The sequence below is a fragment of the Taudactylus pleione genome, unplaced genomic scaffold (genome assembly GCF_031769625.1).
Source record: "Taudactylus pleione unplaced genomic scaffold, aTauple2 ptg001005l, whole genome shotgun sequence".
Taxonomy (NCBI): Eukaryota; Metazoa; Chordata; class Amphibia; order Anura; family Myobatrachidae; genus Taudactylus; species Taudactylus pleione.
In genome coordinates this window covers 914047-934766 of record NW_028285406.1, presented here as the reverse complement: position 1 = coordinate 934766, position 20720 = coordinate 914047, and the positions used below count along the sequence as shown (strand labels likewise).

Below are 20720 nucleotides of genomic sequence, written 5' to 3'. Positions count from 1 at the left end.
ATGCTGCACTGCTATTTTGGTGTCACCCCCTCGGATGGCGTCACTGAGCATCGGCGATTTAGGAAATACGCATGTGCGCATTATCCACACTGTGGCGGGAGTCTAGAGAGGCTGGGGGCTGCCCAGAATGAGGGCTGGACAAGCAGTCACTCCCCCAAAACGTCATACACCAGGGGACGTGGCATTGCGGACACGAGGCTACGCCCCCTATCACGTGCGCAGGCCTTTGACGCGTGCAAGGAGACCACAGTAGTGTACTGGGTGACACCAACATAAGTGACGCCGCTGCAGTTAGATCATTATAAGATAAAGATAAAAACAAAACTATTTTAATATGTTTCTGCAACAGAGAAATATGACCTAAAAATGCATCGTTCTCTGTCACAGTATACGCAGAAAAATATAGGCCGCGATTCAATTCAACACGATGCCGAATAGACGCTGGAGGGAGCTCCCAGAGCTATTCAATTCAGCGCGCCGTTAAGTTGGAGAATGACGATTCTCGCGACTTAACCTGGGTGTTTAGTTAGCGCCGCGCTCAGCCTCAGGAAGGTGCGAGAAGAAATCCTTTCATCGGTCCAAACAGCGCGGTGAATTGAATAACTCCAGGAGCTCCCTCCCGGGGCTATTCAGCATCGCATTGAATTGAATCGCGGACATAGAGCCGTATTCAATTTGGAGCGAAAAGCCGTTTTCGTGTGTTTTTGGCGAAAACTTTTCGCCGATGACGTCATTTTCGCCTGTTTGGATTTTACTCCGTATTCAATTCGGAAGACTTTTCGCCTAGGCGGAAAGCCAATGCAATGTATTAGGCGGTAAAGTATCGCCTATGAATGGGAGGCGGAAAAAAGTGCAGAATTGGGGTTTTGGGGTGCAACGTTGCGGGAATCCCCCTGTAGCCTTCAGACAGTCCCCCAAAGGTAATCTGTGTCAAAAATTTTTAAAAAATACACTTAAGGACACCCCAAAAAATCACTTTGAATTTGGGGGTGTTAAAAAAAAATGTTGGGGGACAAAGTTAAAAACTAGCGAACTTGACTCTGGGGGGTCCCCTAGTATGCCCCAAATGTTTCTTTGATTGCAGGGGCTTGCGGCAGGTGGATTTTTCATGATTTTTCAACTGAACTTTAGCAACTTTTAAATATGCTGGCCCCCATTTTCAAGTACCCCAAATTTGCTGGGATAAGTTATTTTCTGGAAAAAATACTCCTGAATACTATTTTTCACCACGTATAGAAAAATGTAGCAGCTATTGAGCCAGTTTAAAAACACCAAATACCTTCAGCAAGCCAAATCGGGGGGTACCATAGGGAACCCCCATGTCAGAGCATCTTTTGGGGGGGTGTCAGCTGATTTCCCCAAATCTGACAGTACTTTCTGCCTGTTCAAGTTTTGCCGGGTCCCGTTTTCGCGTACTTCCATATTGAATACGGGGTAAAGCGGGCACGGCCGCGATACTTTTCCGCCTACAAAAGACGCGATGTAGGCGAAAAGTCTGGGAGGCGGAAAAGTATCGCGGATCCGCTCTAATTGGATACGGCTCATAGTATTATAGGGGTGTAAACTGCAAGGAAATAAAAGGACTGTAAGGAACTTACCTTCATCCATAGATGTAGGACACACAACCTCAAAGTATCCTTCAAATATCCTTTCTGGGTTCTCTCTGCAATAGAGCACAAAGTGTATGAGAAACACGTGGTACATGCCTGTAGTTATGTGAGATGACATACACACACATCAAACCATTGCCAGCCCTAAACATTGCATAGCCCAAGTGCCACATTTATTGCATGGCTTAATGACAATCTACGCTGCCCGCCCCATTTCTACCAATGTTGTACAGTCCTATTGCTCAAACCGGCTCTGCACATTATTTTGTTAATGTAGCCACTTTGTCCACTGCAGTTATCTGTTTACTGGGCCATTGATGACTGCATTGCATACTTTGCTGATCCTTCCTTTCATGCCAGCATAGAAAACAGGTAGCAGGGGAGACTCAAAGGGGTATTTTTACTAAAGTGAGAGTTTTTAGATGTGAAGATGTTGCCCATAGCAACCAATCAGATTCTACTTAACTTTTAAATAACACTTTCTAGAAGATGATAACTAGAATGTGATTGGTTGCTATGGGCAACATCTCCACTTCTAAAAACTCTCACTTTAGTAAATATTGGGCCTGATTCAGAGCCGGACGCTCTGAACGAGCGCCCGCTCTGAATCAGGGCGTTTTTTTGTGCGTCCTCCTGGACACTCGCATAGCTGTGGGTTACTACCCACAGCTTATGTGAGCGTCCATGATGATGGTCACGATGGTCAAGACCATCGCGACCATCGGGCTTGCGAAGAGACCCTTGCGGTAGGGTCTCGTCTGCCGCAAGCCCTGCAGTGCTTTTGGCTATATCAGAGCCAAAAGCACTCCCACTGACATCACTAGTGATGTCAGTGGGGCCGGCCCCAGACGGTAGGCGTTCCCATGGGAACGCCTCCGTCTGGGCAGCCACACCCCCGGCACGCCCACCAAAGGGGGCGTGCTGTCACTCACCATCGACAGCACGCCCCCTTTGTAGCGAGACCCGGAGCGACTGATTGCAGCCTCCGTTGTGCGCATGCGCACTTGCACAACATCGACCAGCTCAGCGCTCGCGAGCGGGTCTGAAACAGGCCCATATCCCAAAGTATGAGGATCCTGGGGAAAAAACAGAGAGGTACCCTTTGTGTTTAGAAGAATTAAGTTAGATGGGCAGCAGCTACTGATAATGTAAAAGTGAAGCCTTTTTCATAAAAAGCAAAACAAATATCTGCAGAGGCCTTGTACCCCAGGCGTTTGTCCTGTTTTACCCCCTCCCAAATGTTATACAGTATATAATGTGATCTCCCCAGTGGGTTCAAACTTTCTGAGATCTCAACTAGGCCGACGCATTTCGCTTCATATAATATTCTGGGTCATATAAACAGGCAATTAAAGGTCAGTATTTATTCACATACTTATTTACATATAATATATCAAACGCAATAAAAAATACAAATATTACAACACCAGCAAACGAATAGACGGATATAGTTTCTATGTCCTAAGGGCTTTATTCAGACCCGCTCGCTAGATGCGTTCACACGCTAGATGGCGTATGCAAATTTTCGGCAAGGCAAGCGATCGCACGGCAAGACATTAGCATGCCCACTATGTCTTAGCGTGCGATAGCATTGTGTATGCAGATGCCCACCAGCCTGTTTTAAGACACCCACTTGCGCACGTCATCTCCAGGAAGTGTATGCGACCATCGGTACATTGGGTACCATCGGAAGGTAACGCAGCACTTGTGGCTGACCATACCCTGCCGCAAGTACTGCGAGTGCTTCAGTGTGAAATACAATCAGGTGACATGTACTATGACGCTGCCTGTTAATTATGCACGCCTCTGACTCGGCGTTAAGACGCTCAGGCACGCCTGCGTATGCACCTCCACTCCCCCATTTACATTGGCCAGCCTCTGTCACCACCCACAAACGGCTTCTCCAGTCACTCATTCTGATGGGCTGTCTATGGTCAGCGGGCGTACGCTTCCCGATTGCTAGGACTGGTTAGTGCACGCGCATTGTGATACATACGCATGCGCAGAATGCAAACAATCAGTTGGCTGCGTGTGAACGCATCCTTGCAGCGAGTCTGAATCGGGCCCTATGTTCTATGACATGCCTCCATTTTCAGGAACACTACACAGCGACGACCCCTCTCCCCGCTCCCAAACTGTTTGACAGGCATGCTTGGTCCATCCACCATCGTAGATGTACGCAAGCCATCGGGTTTGCGTACATCTCTGAATCAGGTCCAAAGCTAACAGATTAGGGGGTATATCTTTTAATTATCGGGACTTGGGGCCTCATTCAGAGGCGGTCGGAGGATGCAAGCGGTCGCTCAGAAACTTGCCTCTGTTGCGGTCATTAGGCTGTGGGTCTACACCCACAGCTCTAACGACCGCTCGGGTGATGGTCGCGATGGTCAGAGACCATCGCGACCATCAGGGCTTACGACGAGACCCTAGGGTAGGGTCTCACTTGTCGTAAGCCCCGGAGAGCTTCTGGCTCTGTCTGAGCCGGAAGCTTTCCACTGACATCACTAGTGATGTCAGTGGAGCCTCCCCCAAACGGTAGGCGTTCCCATGGGAACGCCTCCGTTTGGGCTGCCACCCCCCCGGCCCGCCTTCTAAACGGGGCGAGCTGTCAATCAACATCGACAGCTCGCCCCCTTTGGAAAGAGACCCACTACAACCAGCGCTGTCGGTCGTAGCGGTCTCACGCCGGCTCCCTCGTGCGCATGCGCACTAGACAAACATCGAGGCGGCCGTGCGGTCGTAGACCGTACGGCTGCCTCTGAATACAGCCCTTGGTGTGATGCCTCCTGCTGCATTACCATTATTGCAAGGATCGCTAAGCAAAGCCGCCTGCGTGCATACATCATATATCTATAGCCTGCGTGTATATATCATTTATCTATAGCCTGTGTGCATACATCATATCTATAGCCTGCTGTGCATACATCATATATCTATAGCCTGTGTGCATGCATCATATCTATAGCCTGCTGTGCATACATCATATATCTATAACCTGCGTGCATACAATATATATCTATAGCCCTGCGTGCATTACATCATATATCTATAGCCTGCGTGCATACATCATATATCTATAGCCTGCGTGCATACATCATATATCTATAGCCTGCGTGCAGCTTTGCAATTGCGATCTTTGCTGAATCAGGCCCGCGGCATTGTCCGATGCATCTTCAGATGTTCGCTACACGCAGGAAGATCTGTCGATCTCATCACCGATTCCCCGCAGATCGTGCAGTGTGTACGCACTACCAGACGACCAGGCGATATGGTTACATGATATAGTTAATGATCTAACCACCAAACGATGCACGATATATCATTTGGTCGTTTGGTAGATTGCACAGTGGGCCTGATTCAGACCCGCTCGTGAGTGCTATGCGCTCGCAAGCGGGTCGATGGTGGTCCAGTGCGCATGCGCACAACGAAGCCGGCTCCGTCGTGCGCATGCGCGAGACCCGGATAGCGACGGCCAAGCCGTCGCTCTGGGTCTCGTACCAAAGGGGGCGTGCTGTCGATGTTGAGTGACAGCACGCCCCCTTTGGTGGGCGGGCTGGGGGCGTGGCTGCCCAGACGGAGGCGTTCCCATGGGAACGCCTACTGTCTGGGGCCGGCCCCACTGACATCACAAGTGATGTCAGTGGGAGTGCTTTTGGCTCTGTTAGAGCCAAAAGCACTCTTGGGCTTGTGGCAATGAGACCCTACCACAAGGGTCTCGTTGCAAGCCCGATGGTTGCAATGGCCGCTCGCATAAGCTGTGGGTGGTAACCCACAGCTATGCGAGCGGCCAAGAGGCCGCAACAATAATAAAAAAATACGTCCTGATTCAGAGCGGGCGCTTGTTCAGAGCGTCCGGCTCTGAATCAGGCCCAGTGTGTATGCACTAGATCGTTTGCCCAGGAGTTAAAGGGAAATCGTTGACAACATCGCATCATTTGCAAGTCGTCTAGTGTGTACCTAGCTTTAGATCAACATATAAAATCTGTACCAGAGCATTAAAATGAAAGGCTTTCTGGTAGTAGAGGCTTGAACACTATCACTAAACACTATTTTCTGTGCAATGAGATCAGGGCCGGCTCCAGGCTAGCCGGGCCCTGTGCAGGCTGGGTATTAATTGCCCCCTAGTCGCGTGCGGCTTTGAAAATGGGGGTGTGGTCTAATTATCATAGGCCACACCCCCTACAAGATGTTATTTTGGGGCGTGCCCGCATGGCACGCCTCCTGTGTAATGTCAGGCTGGGGGCGAGCCCAGCACTCCGACACTAGCTGGGCTTCCCCCAGCCCTCTCCCTACACTGAATGGATGCCATGCGCAGCATCCATTCAGCTTCTCCGGGGTCCGGCTGTGCGGCGGTGGGGGTTCCCAACCTCCCGATCACCCGTGGGACACTTCAGCCCACGAATGGAACAGCGGGACAGTGCCCAAAAAGTGGGACTGTCCGGCTGAAATCGGGATGTTGGGAGGTGTGCGCCCTCTATGGGGTGACGCCCCTGTTTGACCGCACCGGTTGAACGTGCCTCGAGCCGGCCCTGAATGAGATATAAATTGAAAGCATTTGCCAAGCCATTAACGCGTTTCACCACAAGAGAACTTCATAAGGATTGCTGGCTGTTGCTGGGTGTCAGCAAATATAAATAGTAAAAAGTTCTCTAAATCAGACCAATCAGAGAAGAGTACATGTACTCTATGGTACTATACATGTACTATATGGTACATGTACAGGTAGATTAAGGCTACAATACAATAAACAAAAGCAAATGGCAATGGTTATCATGGACAGACTAGATTCTGAGTGGGAGTGATTATCTCAGTTACGCTAAATGGATAAAACTTATTATTAAAGAAATAACTGTATTGGACAATGTAAATACCAGAGTCCTGGGCAGTGGTGAGCTCTCTCCATGCTGATGAAGTAATTAAAAAGGGCGCCTATCAAATAGTGCTGAGGTCGGTATTGCAGCAGTATTAATCCAGGTCACATTAGACACATACTGAGAAAGCAGGAAGGAAGGTCCCTACGACTCTCACAGGTAGCATGCATCAATCCTGGGGGCCAGTGATGTTGTCCTGCACCCTAAACATTAACTATCTCTCACTGGAAGCACGACATCCACTCTGATTGATTTATCCTCCATTCTCTTATGGGATAATGCACAGTCCCTGCCTCTTGTCTCATTGGTTATCCTCCATTACAGTTGCAGGACCTGTTGTCTCCTGCCTGCACAGTGACGGCTGCTGTAGCTCTGAAAGATCAAACTACTAGAGCATACCCCACCCCCCAACCATCTTGCTTTGGAGGGACATTTCCACTTTTTGGGGACTGTCCTGTCGTCCTACCAGTGGGCCGCAGTGTCCATAGAAGGGGGAATGGGGGGAAGAGGGTGGAGCTTGGGGGAGAATTGTGTTGAATACTGTGATCAGGGGGTATTGTGTGTCATACTGTGATCAGGGGGCATTGTGTTGTATACTGTGATCTGGGGGACATTGTGTGGCATACTGTGATCAGGGGGCATTGTGTTGTATACTGTGATCAGGGGGCATTGTGTTGTATACTGTGATCTGGGGGACATTGTGTGGCATACTGTGATCAGGGGGCATTGTGTTGTATACTGTGATCAGGGGGCATTGTGTTGTATACTGTGATCAGGGGGCATTGTGTGTCATACTGTTATCAGGGGGCATTGTGTGGTGAACTGTGATCTGTAGGGCACTGTGTGTCATACTGTGGTCAGGGGGCATTGTGTTGTATACTGTAATCTTGGGGGCATTGTGTGTCATACTGTGATCAGGGGGCATTGTGTGTTATACTGTGATCAGGGGGCATTGTGTGTCATACTGTGATCAGGGGACATTGTGTGTCATACTGTGGTCAGGGGGCATTGTGTTGTATACTGTAATCTTGGGGGCATTGTGTGTCATACTGTGATCAGGGGGCATTGTGTGTTATACTGTGATCAGGGGGCATTGTGTGGTCAACTGTGATCTGTAGGGCACTGTGTGTCATACTGTGGTCAGGGGGCATTGTGTTGTATACTGTAATCTTGGGGGCATTGTGTGTCATACTGTGATCAGGGGGCATTGTGTGTTATACTGTGATCAGGGGGCATTGTCTGTCATACTGTGATCAGGGGGCATTGTGTGTCATACTGTGGTCAGGGGGCATTGTGTTGTATACTGTAATCTTGGGGGCATTGTGTGTCATACTGTGATCAGGGGGCATTGTGTGTTATACTGTGATCAGGGGGCATTGTGTGGTGAACTGTGATCTGTAGGGCACTGTGTGTCATACTGTGGTCAGGGGGCATTGTGTTGTATACTGTAATCTTGGGGGCATTGTGTGTCATACTGTGATCAGGGGGCATTGTGTGTCATACTGTGATCAGGGGGCATTGTGTGTCATACTGTGGTCAGGGGGCATTGTGTGTCATACTGTGGTCAGGGGGCATTGTGTTGTATACTGTAATCTTGGGGGCATTGTGTGTTGTAGTGTGATTAGGGGGCATTGTGTGTCATACTGTGATCAGGGGGCATTGTGTGTCATACTGTGATCAGGGGGCATTGTGTGTCATACTGTGATCAGGGGGCATTGTGTGGGTGACACTGCAGCATACTGAGATAAGGGGTGACACCATATGTGTATTTACAATGCGTGCAGGGTCTACAGTGCAGTGGGGTCTTGGACCGCACACCCTCCACCTTCAGTTACACTTAATTTGTGTCAGCAAGTGGCTACCTCCTCCTCCATGACTCCATCTTCCATACAGGGATTGGGGGGACACTGTGGCATACTGTGATCTGGGGGGCACTGTGTTGCATATTGTGATTTGGGGAGCACTGTGGCATACTGGTATCTGGGGGTACTGAGCTGCATACTGTTATCTGGGGGGCACTGTGTTGCATACTGTCATCTGGGGGGCACTGTGTGGCATACTGTCATCTGGGGAGACACTGTAGCATACTGTAATCAGGGGGGCACTGTGTTATATACTGTGATCCAGGAACACTGGGCCTGATTCAGAGCCGCTCGTAAGCGGCCGCTCGTTCGCTCCGAGCGATGTTCGCACATCTGCACATGCGTATGGGTTGTAATGCGCATGCGCCAACCAGTCAGTGCGGTCGGAAATCGTGTGCTCGCAAAATAGCGAATGCCTGCTAATTTGAGTGACAGGATGAGGCGTTTGTGGGTGGTAACAGGGGAAGGTGCTTGAAAACGGGGAGTAGAGATCCGAACGCAGGCGTGCCAAACGGTCAAAACGGGCGTTTTAAGGGTGTGCATAATTAGCAAAGCAGCGACCACGTCACTTGGTTGTCTTTTAGCCTGAACTGCTCGCATGATTGCGGTAGGAAAATGCTACAACAAGAATAGCGAGCAGTTCATACGCCTTTCGATGTACTCGATTAATCTAATAAATAGCGGAGATGACGTATGATGCGAGCGGCCAAGGGGCGTCTTTACAAAATAGCGAGCGCATGTTTCGTTCGCTCGTTCAGACATAGAGGCGTCAACAGACCACAAAGAGCGAGCGCTTAATTTAAATATCCGGCCCCTTTTTCAGAACGACCATCCGCAAATAGCGTCCGGCTCTGAATCAGGCCCACTGATTAGGAGGGCATTGTGTGGCATATTGTGGTAAGGGGGCACTTTGTGAACTGGGGGCATTTTGTAGTGTACTGTGATCAGGGGCACTGTGTGGCATACTTTGATCTCGGGGGCACTGTGTGGCATACTTTGATCTCGGGAGACTGTTATATACTGTGATCTAAGGAACACTGTGTGGGATACTGTGATTAGGAGGGCATTGTGTTGTATATTGTGGTGGGGGGCACTTTGTGAACCGGGGGCATTTTGTAGTGTACTGTGATCAGGGGCACCGTGTGGCATACTATGATCAGGGGGCACTGTGTGGTATACTGTGTTATGGGGGGCACTGAGTGATATACTGTGATCTAGGAGACACGGTGGCATACTGTTATCTGGAGGGGGCACTGCTTGGCATACAGTAATCTGAGCTGCATTGTGTGACATACAGGGATCTGAGGGACATTTTGCTGCATACTGTGATTTGGAAGGTACTGTGTTGTATACTGAGGTCTAAGGAACACTGTGTAGCATACTGTGATCTGGGGGGCACTGTGTTGCATATTGGGGGCCTGATTCAGCAAGTGCAATGCTGATTGCAGTTTCCCAATTATCGGGAATCTGCGAGTGTGCAGAATGGGTCCTGTGTAGTTGCACGCAGACCTTCAAATGCCTCTGCCTGATTGGCAGGCAGAGGCATTTAAGGGGTGGTGCAAGGGCGGGGTCGGCCGGCGTTCCCTGAAATGGAGCGTGTCCACCCCATTTTCTGGGAGTGGCAAGCCCAGGGACACTGGACCTCATTCAGAGCCGCTCGCAAAATGCGAACGCTCGCTCTGAATGAGGGCGGCCACTTCTCTGTAAAGAGCCGGCCTCCTGGCCACTCGCTAAGCTGTGGGTGACCACCCACAGCTTTAGCAAGGGGCCAGGTTGATGGTCGCGATGGTCAAGGGCTTGCGAGGAGACCCTTGCGGTAGGGTCCCGTCTACCGCAAGCCCCAGGCAGCTTCTTGCTATAACAGAGCAGGAAGCTCCCTACTGACATCACTGGTGATGTCAGTAGGGCCGCCTACAAACGGCAGGCGTTCCTACAGGAATTCCTCCATTTGTCTGGCCACCCCCCAACCACGCCTACAAAACGGGGCGCCCCTTTTGTAGCAAGCCCAGGAGTGAGAGAATTTCTCTCTTGCTCCAGGGCTTGCGCACGTGGCATGCGCACGCAGTGCCCCACCATCGACCCGCTTGCGAGCGCATAGGTGCTTGCGAGCGGGTCTGAATGAGGCCCACAGTGTTCTGGGTTTGCAAGCTGGCCAGCCTGAGTAAGCTGAGGCTTACTCAGCTGGCTGTTGGTCTGGCGCCATCCACCATCATGACCATCGACCACCGTTGGTCGCGATGGTGATCCCAGCCTGTGACCTTCGCAATTGCAGCAGGGGATGTCATACACCTCCTGCTGTATTTGCATAATAGCAAGGACATAATTGTAGAGCTGCCTGCGTGCAGCTTTGCAATGGCGATCCTTGCTTAATCACCCCCTGTGATCTGACCGGCACTGTATTACATACTGTGATAAGGGGGGCACTGTGTTGTATACTGTGATCTGGCAGGCACTGTGTTGTATACAATGAACTAAGGAACACTGTGTTGCATGCTGTGATCTGGGGGCAATGTGTTGTATATTGTGGTCTAAGGGCCTGATTCAGAGCTGAACGCTCTGACCAGAGCGCTCGCTCTGAATCAGGGCCCTCCTCCCTGAAAATGGAGCGGCCTCTTGGACGCTCGCATAGCTGTGGGTTACCACCCACAGCTTATGCGAGCGTCCATGATGATGGTCGCGATAGTCTTGACCATCGCGACCATCGGGCTTGCGGCGAGACCCTGCGGTAGGGTCTCACTGCCGCAAGCCCTGGAGTGATTTTGGCTTTATCAGAGTCAAAATCACTCCCACTGACATCACTAGTGATGTCAGTGGGGCCGGCTTCAGACGGTAGGCGTTCCCATGGGAACGCCTCCGTCTGGCAGGCACGCCCCCGGCACGCCCACCAAAGGGGGCGTGCTGTCAATCAACATCGACAGCACGCCCCCTTTGGTGCGAGACCCGGAGCAATGGAGAGCCCATCGCTCGACGGGTCTCGCGCATGCGCACGACGGAGCTCCCTCCGTCGTGCGCATGCGCAGTGGGGGAACATCGACCCGCTTGCGAGCGTACTGCCGCTCACGAGCGGGTCTGAATGACCCCCTCAGGACACAGGACCTCATTCAGAGTCGGTCGTTGCGGCCGCACGGTCGTAAGGGAAAAGGGGCCGGATATGCAAATGAAGCGCTCGCAAGTTGCGTCGTTAGGAAGGGATCATTAGCTGGATGAGCGAGGGGAGGATGCGGCTGTAAGACTAAATCACGCCCCCTTCTCGTTCACAATACACGTCATCTCCGGGCATATAAGGATTAATCGAGACCATCGGGAACCATCGGAGCTGGTCGTAGAGCTTAAGGTTGACCATACCCTCTCTTAAGCACTACGATCAAGTCAGTGTACAAACCTCCCATGTCACATGTGCCATGACACTACTTTGTTAATTATGCACTCCCATAAAACGCCGTTCGCATAGTCAGGCACGCCTGCGTTCGGATCTCCACTCCCCCGTTTTCAAGCACCTTCCCCTGTTACCACCCACAAATGGTTCATTCTCTCACTCAAACTAACAACCTGGCTGTGTTCAAGGAGAGAGAAATTTCTGATCGTAACAGCTAGTTTGCGCACGCGCACTGCAAATTTTACGCATGCGCAGTTTAGCGAACATCGTCTGCATACGACCGTGCGGCCGCAACGACCGACTCTGAATGAGGTCCACTGTGTGATCCGCGGTGACACTATGTTGTATACTGTAATCTAAGGACACTGGTATACTGTGATCTGGGGGGCACTGTGTTGCATACTGTAATCTAAAGAACATAGGGCATGATTCAGACCCGGTCACAAGCGCTGAGCGCTCGCAACCGGGTCGATGGTGGCCCAGAGCGCATGCGCACGACGGAGCTGGCGTTTTGGAAACCACCCCCCCGACCAGCCTACAAAACGGGGCGAGCTGTCGATCACCATCGACAGCCGCCCCTTTTGTAGAGCGCTCCGGAGCAAGAGAGTTTCTCTCTCACTCCGGGGCTTACGCACGCGCAGTGCGGCCGCTGCGCATGCGCAGAGCTAACCATCGGGCCGGTTGCGAGTGCATCAGCGTTTGCGACTGGGTCTGAATGAGACCCACTGTGTGGCATACTATGATCTGGGGGCACTGTGTTGTATACTGTGGTCTAAGGAACACTGCGTTGCATACTGTAATCTGTGGGGCACTGTGTTGTATACTGTGGTCTAAGGAACACTGAGCCTGATACAGAGCCGGACGCTCTGACCAGAGCGCTCGCTCTGAATCAGGGCCGGCCTACCTAAAATTGGAGCGGCCTCCTGGCCGCTCGCTTAGCTGTGGGTGACCACCCACAGCTTATGCGAGCGGCCAAAAAGATGGTCGCGATGGTCAAGACCATCGCGAGACCCTACCACTGAGTGCTCACAAGCGGGTCGATGTTGCCCAAGTGCGCATGCGCACGACGGAGGCGGCTCCGTCGTGCGTATGCGCGAGACCCGAATAACGACGGCCAAGCCATCGTTATGGGTCTCGCACCAAAGGGGGCGTGCTGTCGATGGTGAGTGACAGCACGCCCCCTTTGGTGGGCGTGCCGGAGATGTGGCTGCCCAGATGGAGGCGTTCCCATGGGAACGCCTACCGTCTGGGGCCGGCCCCACTGACATCACTAGTGATGTCAGTGGGAGTGCTTTTGGCTCTGATAGAGCCAAAAGCACTCCAGGGCTTTCGGCAGCGAGACCCTATCGCATGGTCTCGTCGCAAGCCCGATGGTCGCGATGGTCTTGACCATCGCGACCATCATTTTGGCCGCTCGCTATAGCTGTGGGTGGTCACCCACAGCTATGTGAGCGGCCAGGAGGCCGCTCCAAAAAGGAAAAGGGACGGCCCTGATTCAGAGCGAGCGCTCTGCCAGAGCGTCCGGCTCTGAATCAGGGCCACTGTGTGGCATACTGTGATCTGTGCACATTGTGTTGCATACTATGAGTTTGGTGACACTGTTATACTGGGATCTGGGGGGCACTGTGTGGTATACTGTGGTCTAAGGAACACTGTGTGGCATACTGTGATCTGTGGGGCACTGTGTGGAATACTGTGAGTTTGGTGACACTTTTATACTGGGTTCTGGGGGGCACTGTGTTGTATACTGTGGTCTAAGGAACACTGTGTGGCATACTGTGATCTGTGGGGCACTGTGTGGAATACTGTGAGTTTGGTGACACTTTTATACTGGGTTCTGGGGGGCACTGTGTTGTATACTGTGGTCTAAGGAACACTGTGTGGCATACTGTGATCTGGGGGACACTACTGTGGGGCATAAAATGAATAACTTTTGCAAGGAAAGGTGTCTCTCTAGATTCACTTTGGGGCCCATTTGAAAAGTTGCTATTCAACCCACAAAGGTCTAGTTACGCTCCTTGTCTCAAATAAGCATTCTTTACAAAAAAAATATTTTTTATTTGACTGAGAGATCTCAGGAACCCTGGAGATCATTGAGAAAAAGCAGGCTCTCTTGTTTTTGCAATGTCGCTAGTTCTCTTAGTAAATTGATCAGCTGCATAACGATTTTTGTGAACGATCTCTGATTACTTTAGCTGCGCAAAGCTTGGGATTTGTGAGTCAATTACAAAATCTAAAAAAAAGCTTATGAAGTGCATTTGATGGAAAGGATGAAACGCGTTGTTCTTGCATCAAAGTGATGACATATGGGGATGACCTTATGTAATAAGCCTGCGGGATTCCGTGCCTGCATCTCACCGGCTATGACATAAAGCCCACGGTCATAACAGCGCATAACACTTTTGTCTAAGGGCCTGATTCAGAGGTGCCTTTTTATGCCGCGGATCTGAGAAGCTATGCTAAAGTCGCAGCCGCCATCTTTGTAAAGAAGACGACGCCCATTGCCGGTCTCTTAGATCTGCCACTTGCGGAAACTTTGGTCCCACCATTGGATTTCAGAATAAACCTATGGTGGCTCTGAAAGTCTGTCACTAGTAAGACATCGGGGCCAGCAGCACTGCATCCAAATTTGCAGTTGCTGGCTGTGACCCCCCAAAAAATGGTCACGCCATACTTGCTTTTTTGTCTCCACCCCACCGTTACCTCAGCCAAATGGTCGCTGTCTAATACCCTGCAGTCTAATACACATTGCGACTGACCAACGCAGCACATGCGCAGTGCAGATCTGACCGAAAAACATCGTCATTTGCGACCGAATCTAAACTACGTCTAGCTTTGATTCAGGCCCTAATGAAACATGCAGAATGCATCATCATACCTCCCAAGTTTGTGCTGCCACAGACGTGACATGCGCACGTCATGCCCCCAGTTCCTCATTACGCTGGGGTCGAGCCCAACGTTCTGACAGCTGCAGGAGTGCCCTAAGCCTCTCACAGAACTATCCTGTTACTGCCGTCACTGCACATCAGCATTAAGGGACTGATTAGTTACGGATCGGAAATGCAATCGCAGCTGCGATTACGCGCAGACCCACTGCGAAAATATGCTTTTGGCAATCGCTATGCCATCGCAGCCAAACATAAGGGAGCCCACTTCACTTAGCAAATCAGCGAAACCATCGGTAACATCGAGTACCATCAGAGCCTCAGGCACACTTGCACAAGGTCAGGCCTTATTCAGAAATTACTAACCTCGTCACACACAGTGAGAGTGCAAGCTGCATATAACATCGCAGTGGCTAATTTATGCACGCCCCTGTAATGGCGTTCATAACACGCCTGCGTTTCGCCTACCCCCCCCCTGTCACCACCCCTAAACAGCCACTTCCTGTCAATCACTCTGTGATGGGTCTGCGATCGCGGTGTGACTTTTGCGCACGTGCACTGCGATGCATACGCATGTACAGAATGCAACCATCGCCCATTTGCGTGTGTAATTGCAGTTGTGATTGGTAAGTAATCAGGCCCTAAGTGTGCTATTCCCCTTATGCCCTCTTTCCCCATCCCCCACAGAACACTGCGGCCCACTGGCAGGGCAAGAGAACGGTGGACTGTTCCGCCGAAAAGCTGGACTGTTCCGCCAAAATTGGGACAGTTGGGAGTTATGCATCACATTACAGAATAGGGCGAGGCGAGGGGGTAAATTTACTAAGATGGGAGTTCTATTAAGAAGTGATGTTGCCCATAGCAACCAATCAGATTCCAGGTATTATCTTCTAGAAGGTGCTAGATAGATGAGAAGTAGAATCTGATTGATAGCTATGGGCAACATCACTTCTTAAATAGAACTCTCATCTTAGTAAATTTACCCCCAGATCTCATTTTGGTTGTGGAAATGGCTGTGCCCAAGCAGGACATTAAGGGTGCACCCTCCAAAATGCAATCTCTTTTTTTTTTTGCACTACTCTGCACCTACTCCATACAGATCAAGGAACACCATACTCCACCCAACTCCCACCTCTGCAGTCTTTGCTCCGCAAACCCAGGTTCTTTGCTGGAAAACTAGGTGCCCCTTTGTAAATTGAGGCACCCCAGAACCAAAAAAAATATATATTTTTCCCTGTGCCACGGCTACAGTATTTTTGCACAGCAAAAAAAGTAGCCCATTGTGTGTCCTGGTGGTACATTGTGCTTCATAATTACGTACATAATGAGACGACATAACTCTATGCAGACGTATATTTAGTGTACACTCAATGGCTGCACTCTTACTAGGAAGCAGCTGAAGAAAAGGGAAAGAGGAAGATGGTGAGTGAGCTCTTGTTAAGAAGGGAATAAAAGTAAATGTAAAGTACATGATAGATTCTTACTTAATTCGGGACCCCATGATGTTGGCGGTACAGCCTCCTGTGGACGTGTGAACCTTGCAGCCTTATTGCATGGTCACTGTGTCTGGTCTGGCCTTGTCCATGTCTAGCACGTTCATGGCAAAGTTAAGAGCTCTCTCGGAGTGTCGCTGCCAGGTCTTCTGCCTTCCCATGGAGCCCTCTTGCCTCAGAGGTCCCAGGGCAATGGTCCTGACTGCTGGTCCAGGTTTGCAGATTGTGGAGGTTGGAGACGAAGTTGCGGTGAGCGCAGCTTGTCAGATTTCCTGTGTGGGTTTGTAGAGGAAGTTGTCTTGTGTGACATGACTTTTAAATTCAGAATACTTTGAAGTTGTTCTTACCTATGCAAAGCCTGGACATAAATGCCGTGTCTTATACAGAGGAAAGGTAAAAACCTGAACGAAGGGTGTTCGCCAGACACCTGTGTCACCTGTTTCTAGAGAATAATGCTACCTAAATACAGTATGCAGTATATATGTGTCAAATGTGACCCCTCTCCCTATTGCTCAATAGACATTAACACTTTATCTATTGCATCTCACTTCTTCCTCTATTCACTGACATATTTTCTCTTCTTCCCTGCGTGTGTATATATATATATATATATATATATATATTTATATATATGTTTGTATACATAGAACTATTGCCAGTTGTACAGTGTTTGGAATGGATGCACAATGAGGGTCTAAACGCTGCTTGTCCAGGTTTAAAGGAGTAAATGATGCTATAAGGTCACCATATATGAACAGAAAATAATAAACAGCCTAGCCCCTATTAAGAGCACAAGCTCACTACTTCAGCCCTCTCCATCAATGAGCAGCTAGTCTGCAATCAGCCTCACACATAGGAGTTTATTAACTACGGTAAGAGTTGGGTTCTATATCCCAGCGCTTACGACCGTGTTTATGCCTGGAATTTAAAAGGGCAATGATTTTACTAGCTATTTTTCGCTAGTTAAATCATTGCTCTTTTTTGGCCAGAAACACGATCGGAGCGCCGGGTTTTAGAACCTGACGTTAAGCAAATAAACCCCAAAGTCTCTCAATCTCCAGCCTGCTCCTTGCAGGTCTAGCCTCCAGCCTGGCTCTCACAGGCCTCACAGGGGTTCTCTCCCACTCAGCTCACACTTGCCTACTTTTGAAAAAGCATTTCAGGGAGATTGTGAAAGCAGCACCTATGAGCGCGGCGGTAAAGTGGGCGTGCCCTGCTACATCTGAGGGGCGTGTCATAACACTGACTTACATCCAAATGTAAACGTGCACCAAAGCAGTCAGTCAGAGCTACACGTTGATGAAAACACACTGATGTTTTTCAGGGCTTGCTCATGTATTGTTCTTTACAAGGGGTCCCATATACGAGTCCAAGAGAAACCTTATTTGAAAATGCATGTAGCCATAGGGATCATTGTGCCTTATAACCAATGCAGGGAAATGGCACTGAATATACTATTTGAATGTATAGATCTCTGATTTATTTTTTCCCCCAAGTATATATCAGCTACATAATGGGGGTAAGGTGCAATCGGGGAGATTGATAGACTCTTCAGGGAGTCAGGGAGAGTGTGACTATTTCAGGGAGTCTCCCTGACAATCAAAGTATCAAAGTATGACTCAGCTCCTCTGCTAAGCGTCTTCTGCGGGATTCAAGTCCTTTTTGGGGCAGATCTCATGTCTGTCTACGAGCTGGTTCTTCAGACTTCATCCTTTCTGCAGGTAAGGTCTTTCAAGCCTCTGGCCTGGCTGCCTCAGTCCCACCTGAGCTGAAGGGGCAGAACTATGGGAGACGATGGAGGCGCCTGCCGCCGGGACGCCATCACTGAAGGGGCACCACCTCCATTGCCCACAATATATTCACCCCACTTAGGGCTGTAAATATGTACCTGGAGTGTACCGTCACGGCCACCCAATACATGGCACCTCTTCCCGGCACCTGAGAAGCCACCATACACTAGTGGAGAGCTCTGTATCAGACAATCAGCTGCCGCCTCCGTCTATCTATAGCCTGTCCCTGCTCATTGGTGTCACTGCTCCTCAGCAGCTTCTTATTCCAGTGAGACATAACTCCCCGTCCCACTCCTCCCTGGCGACAGCTCTAGCCACGGACCTGTGCGGCCAGCCTGAGTATAAATGTCACTATCTTATCTGTGACTAATGCCTAGCTGTATATACTCCTAAATGAATTAACCCAAGGACTGTAGTTGAGGTCACTCTTCATACAAACATACATTACACATTCCTCAGTGCAGTCCCCATCTTTATAATAGACAATGTTGCAAAGTTATCCCTTATCTTGTGGTATACGATGGGAGAGCTGTATACCTTTGCATGTGTTCTAGGCAGGGCCACCATCAGGGGGGGACTGCCGGGACTGGAGTCCCGGGCCCGGCCTCTGGCTGAACGGGGGAGGGGGCCCGGCCTCTGGCTGAACGGGGGGTTGAACGGGGGGGGGGGGCTTCCACTGCAGAGCCTGCAGCTTGAACTATCCCCTTGAAGAGACGGGGGCCCAGCTGCCGCTGCTACCGCCCGCCGGCCTGGATGGATCATCATCATAGGAGGGAGCTGGAGGAGGCAGCGGACCCGAGCGGTCCCGCTCCTCCACCAGCTTACAGTGACAGTCAGACGCCAAAACAGTGCGCACGCGTGCTGTCACGCGCGCGCACTGTTTTGTAGTCTGACTGTCACTGTAAGCTGGAGAGCAGGGTCGACGTTGGAGCCGCGGATGAAGAGGAGCAGCCGCGTCTGCAGTGCTGGGGAACCGTGTCAATAAGGTAAGTGAAGTGATGTAAAAAAAAAAAAAAAAAAAAGTCTTGGTGCATCTACTGTATTTAATAAAGGGAGGGGCCCAAGGAGATAAAAAAAAAAGGCTGGGCGTTATCTTCATTTTTTAAAAATCATATTTTATTACAAAGCTATGCACACGATGATATTTGCAGTGTATTTCTTTTATTGAAGTTGAAAACACATACAGTATAAACCACGCTATGGCAGATATTGAGTTGGCCGCAATTGCATTTAATAGCAGGGGGGAGGGGCCCTGCCTGTTTTGTCAGTCCCGGGCCCCACAATTTCTGATGGTGGCCCTGGTTCTAGGCACATTAACTGAAGGGGATCTATACACAATCCTAATGCAAACCCTTCACTTCTTCAGCGCTACTGTGCATGAGTGGTCTGAGTGGAGAGTGCCAGGGAGGGATGCTACGGATCCCTCTCCTGGTACTTTTTGCAATCTGTAGCCCATAGGCAACAGCTGCTAGCACCACCTTGAGATAGTGTTAGCTACTGGGGCCAGTCTCCGGACTGCAGATACCTACGGGGGATTCTATAAATCTGCAGATATCTCCCAAAAAAAGGATACATTTACTTTAGTAAATAGGCCTAATAGAAACAAATTCACTTATACGGGTGGGGGGTACAAAATTATAACTTGCCTCTGGGCATCTGAGATGAACTTACGCCACTGCAGAGCTGTATACTGAAGGCGCCCGATAGGTGTGGTAAAAACCCCTATTATACTTGTGTGGGAGGATATCACCATCACAGCACAGAGTCAGTGGTAGACCTATGTCGCCTAACCTCATTCTTACAATATATAGGCAGAAACCGATCCCAACTGTCTACCTTGGAGCAGCGCAGTGTGATGGTGAGGTCATATGATTATAGCCACTTCAACACCCGCGCAGGAGATGAAAGGGTATGGAGTTTATGGACATTCCGCAGTGGAGAACCCCAAGGCATTTCCCTGCATGGGCTGGAGTGGCGACCCCAGAAACAGACAGCGACCTTCACAAGGAGGAATGTCTAATGTGTATTTTCCATACTGTCCGAATTCTATTGTGGTTGCAGTGTGTTGTTTCATGCGCCTTGTTTCAGCATAGGGAGTCTGGCTAGGCTAGTGCATGACACCTAGGGCCTGATTCGGATTTGTAGGCAAATCCGATGGTTTACGCACAAATCCGATGTTTGTGGATCTGCGCGGGGGTCCCAGTCTGTGCATGTGGAGAGCAGGTCCTATGTGATGGCTGGCAGTCCCCCCTAAGCCATATTTGACAATACATGGCCGGAAACCAGGACCGTTTCTACAAAATGGGAGAGTGTTGTGCCCATTTTGTAGGTGTGTCGAGCCCGGGGTCTGCGTCGTTGGATACAGACTTTCTGGGCCCGGCTGACCAGTTCCGAAGACCAGTCTGGGTAAGATTTGACTTAATGCAGAAAAAAAAAGAAAAAGCAGGAGCGCACTCTAAGCACTAAGAATACTGATGATCATACCAGAGGGAGCGGGTGGCATACCATTCTAGGGGGGAGAAGGAGCAGGTAGCATACCATTCTAGGGGGGGGGGAGCAGGTAGCATACCATTCTAGGGGGAGTAGGAGCGGGTAGCATACCATTCTAGGGGGAGTAGGAGCGGGTAGCATACCATTCTAGGGGGAGTAGGAGCGGGTAGCATACCATTCTAGGGGGAGTAGGAGCGGGTAGCATACCATACCAGGGGAGTGGGAGAATAGTTGTGTTTCACCCATACAGGTGTATCCTGGAAAGACAACACTGTAACTCTGAAGACCTTTGGCAGCTCTCGGTGAGCATTACGGTTCCCTTGTGATTCCCTTTATAGGCCTG

General features: G+C 50.2%; 1 protein-coding gene across 1 annotated transcript in view; it reads right to left on the bottom strand.

Moving 5' to 3' along the window:
• LOC148454327 (DENN domain-containing protein 1B-like) overlaps positions 1 to 16271 on the bottom strand; it is an 87446-nt gene extending 71175 nt beyond the window's left edge. Inside the window, exons 1-2 of the mRNA XM_088461033.1 lie at positions 16089 to 16271; positions 1599 to 1663 (exon numbers count right to left, since the gene is read on the bottom strand). Coding sequence (XP_088317159.1) covers positions 1599 to 1663; positions 16089 to 16105 — 82 coding nt within the window. The 5' untranslated portion in view covers positions 16106 to 16271. The remainder of the gene's footprint in view (positions 1 to 1598; positions 1664 to 16088) is intronic.
• Between the last annotated feature and the right edge of the window lie 4449 nt (positions 16272 to 20720).